This window comes from Procambarus clarkii, chromosome 4 (genome assembly GCF_040958095.1).
Source record: "Procambarus clarkii isolate CNS0578487 chromosome 4, FALCON_Pclarkii_2.0, whole genome shotgun sequence".
Lineage (NCBI taxonomy): Eukaryota > Metazoa > Arthropoda > Malacostraca > Decapoda > Cambaridae > Procambarus > Procambarus clarkii.
In genome coordinates this window covers 44,236,912-44,240,413 of record NC_091153.1, presented here as the reverse complement: position 1 = coordinate 44,240,413, position 3,502 = coordinate 44,236,912, and the positions used below count along the sequence as shown (strand labels likewise).

At 47.4% G+C, this 3,502-nt stretch overlaps 1 protein-coding gene across 1 annotated transcript in view; it reads left to right on the top strand.

Annotated features, from left to right (window-relative positions):
- Window positions 1-2,293, top strand: part of LOC123748884 (homeobox-like protein HDP1) — a 33,300-nt gene extending 31,007 nt beyond the window's left edge. The window contains exon 2 of the mRNA XM_069336275.1: window positions 781-2,293. Within this exon, the coding sequence (XP_069192376.1) occupies window positions 781-2,293 (1,513 nt within the window). The remainder of the gene's footprint in view (window positions 1-780) is intronic.
- Window positions 2,294-3,502: the final 1,209 nt, after the last annotated feature.

The window sequence follows — 3,502 nt, the reverse complement described above, 5'->3', positions numbered from 1 at the left end:
GACAATTCTGGAAAACTCCCTATAACATGGAGCAAAATTTCCGCCCCAAATGACACTTTTCATTCCAAAATATTCATCTGTCTTATGAAGGACATTCGCTATTGGTCGAATTTATGACTGTGTCGCTTGTAATTGGTCATTTAAAAGAATGCCTCGCCATGTGATTGGCTCGAGGGAGTGACGTCACTTCCTCAGCCTTTGAGAAGCGACCAATGAGCGAGCGAATTGCAGCCGTTCCAGGTAACATCTTGAAATATTTTTTCCTTTAGAAAAGGATGCTGGTGGAAAGGAATGAGAGGTAATGATGATTGACTTGGAGGAAGAGGAAGACACGGAAAAGGGATGAAAGGTGTGGAGGATAATTTGGAAGTGGAGTAGCAGAGATGAAAGGGGAGTTGGAGGAGAAGAAAGGGCCGAGTCTAGCCCAATTGGTTCTGTTCCCCACCCTCGAAAACACCCTCTTGGGGAAACCCCCCAAGATGAATCCTCACTCAAGGAGGAGAGGAAGTGAGAGAGAGAGAGGGGGAGATAAAAGGTAAGAAGGGAGACGAGGGGGGCAAAACAGCAAAAAATATAGATAAAGGAGGGGAAGGAAGGAGAGACAAAAATAAATAGGATGAAAGAAAGAATGAGAAGGGCCAACAAGCAGGAAAAATGAAACAGAGTGAATAGGGGAGAGTACAGTTCCTCGTATAAAACAAGAGACAGAGAGACAGGGAAGAGTTCCTTGTATAAAACAACAGACAGAGAGCAGTATTGTCCCCCACCCCCCGTGGGCAGTATTGACCCCGTTGATAATATTGACCCCGTTGATAATATTGACCCCGTGGGCAGTATTGACCCCGTTGAAAATATTGACCCCGTGGACAGTATTGACCCCGTTGATAATATTGACCCCGTGGACAGTATTGACCCCGTTGATAATATTGACCCCGTGGACAGTATTGACCCCGTTGATAATATTGACCCCGTGGACAGTATTGACCCCGTTGATAATATTGACCCCGTGGGCAGTATTGACCCCGTTGATAATATTGACCCCGTGGGCAGTATTGACCCCGTTGATAATATTGACCCCGTGGGAAGTATTGACCCCGTGGGCAGTATTGACCCCGTTGATAATATTGACCCCGTGGACAGTATTAACCCCGTTGATAATATTGACCCCGTGGACAGTATTGACCCCGTTGATAATATTGACCCCGTGGACAGTATTGACCCCGTTGATAATATTGACCCCGTGGGCAGTATTGACCCCGTTGATAATATTGACCCCGTGGACAGTATTGACCCCGTGGACAGTATTGACCCCGTTGATAATACTGACCCTGTGGACAGTATTGACCCCGTTGATAATATTGACCCCGTGGACGGTATTGACCCCGTTGATAATATTGACCCCCTGGACAGTATTGACCCCGTTGATAATATTGACCCCGTGGGCAGTATTGACCCCGTTGATAATATTGACCCCGTGGACAGTATTGACCCCGTTGATAATATTGACCCCGTGGACAGTATTGACCCCGTTGATAATATTGACCCCGTGGACAGTATTGACCCCGTTGATAATATTGACCCCGTGGGCAGTATTGACCCCGTTGATAATATTGACCCCGTGGGCAGTATTGACCCCGTTGATAATATTGACCCCGTGGGAAGTATTGACCCCGTGGGCAGTATTGACCCCGTTGATAATATTGACCCCGTGGACAGTATTAACCCCGTTGATAATATTGACCCCGTGGACAGTATTGACCCCGTTGATAATATTGACCCCGTGGACAGTATTGACCCCGTTGATAATATTGACCCCGTGGGCAGTATTGACCCCGTTGATAATATTGACCCCGTGGACAGTATTGACCCCGTGGACAGTATTGACCCCGTTGATAATACTGACCCTGTGGACAGTATTGACCCCGTTGATAATATTGACCCCGTGGACAGTATTGACCCCGTTGATAATATTGACCCCTTGGACAGTATTGACCCCGTTGATAATATTGACCCCGTGGGCAGTATTGACCCCGTTGATAATATTGACCCCGTGGACAGTATTGACCCCGTTGATAATATTGACCCCGTGGACAGTATTGACCCCGTTGATAATATTGACCCCGTGGACAGTATTGACCCCGTTGATAATATTGACCCCGTGGGCAGTATTGACCCCGTTGATAATATTGACCCCGTGGGCAGTATTGACCCCGTGGACAGTATTGACCCCGTTGATAATACTGACCCCGTGGACAGTATTGACCCAGTTGATAATATTGACCCACGTGGATAATACTGACCCAAGTGGACAGTACTGACCCCCGAGGGCAGTATTGACCCCGAGGACACCACTCACCACATCCCACCAACATAAACTTGTATTACCGTCGTCTCAATCAACAACAGCCAGAACATTAGTGTTCGATGCCCTTCAACTACGCAGAAATTATAGATTGAAAACAACGATGTAGAAATAAAACAGAAACAGCGTTGTAGAAATAAAGGGTGTTCAGTTATAGGTGACCTTACATCTCCTGTCCTTCAGCTCCAGTGACTGTCTCATCTTGACTTTTCTGACTGAACTCAGCATCATTTTGAACCAACATCTCCAGTTCCTCAGTTTCAGTGACTGTCTCATCTTGACCTTTCTGACTGAACTCAGCATCATTTTGAACCAACATCTCCAGTTCCTCAGTTTCAGTGACTGTCTCATCTTGACTTTTCTGACTGAACTCAGCATCATTTTGAACCAACATCTCCAGTTCCTCAGTTTCAGTGACTGTCTCATTTTGCTTCTGGTATCCATCTCTCGCTTTTCATTTCGAATACTTGTTTTCAGATCAAGGATTAATATCGCTCAATATAGACATTTTTTCCCCACTTCAGCTCTGAGTTCTCAGCCTTCGTGTGACTCGTTTGCAACAGGCACAGAGAGTATTGAACATCAGAGGTTCACGTCTGTTCAATACTCTCCCAAGCAAGCATAAGAAATATTGCTGGGACAAAAGGTGAAAGTTAAAAAGTAACAAGATAAGTTCTTGCAAGAAGTGCCGGACCAACCGGGTTGTGGTTGATATGTGTGGGCCTGTGGGCCGCTCCAAGCAACAGACTGTTGCACCAAATTATTACAAGTGGAGTCTGGCCTCGGGCCGGGCTTAGGGAGTAGAAGATCTCCCAGAACCCCATCTAAGTCAACTTTAACCACCACCAGCATCACCACCACCACTACCACCAGCACCACCACTACCACCACCAGCATCACCACCACCACTACCACCACCACCACCACCACCACCACCACCACCACCACCACCACCACTACCACCACCACCACCACTACCACCACCAGCACCACCACCACCACCACCACCACCACCACTACCACCACCACCACCACCACCACCACCACCACCACCACTACCACCACCACCACTACCACCACCACCACCACCTCTCCTGGTAATTATCACCTTGTCACTCAAAAACATTTCAAGCGCCACTC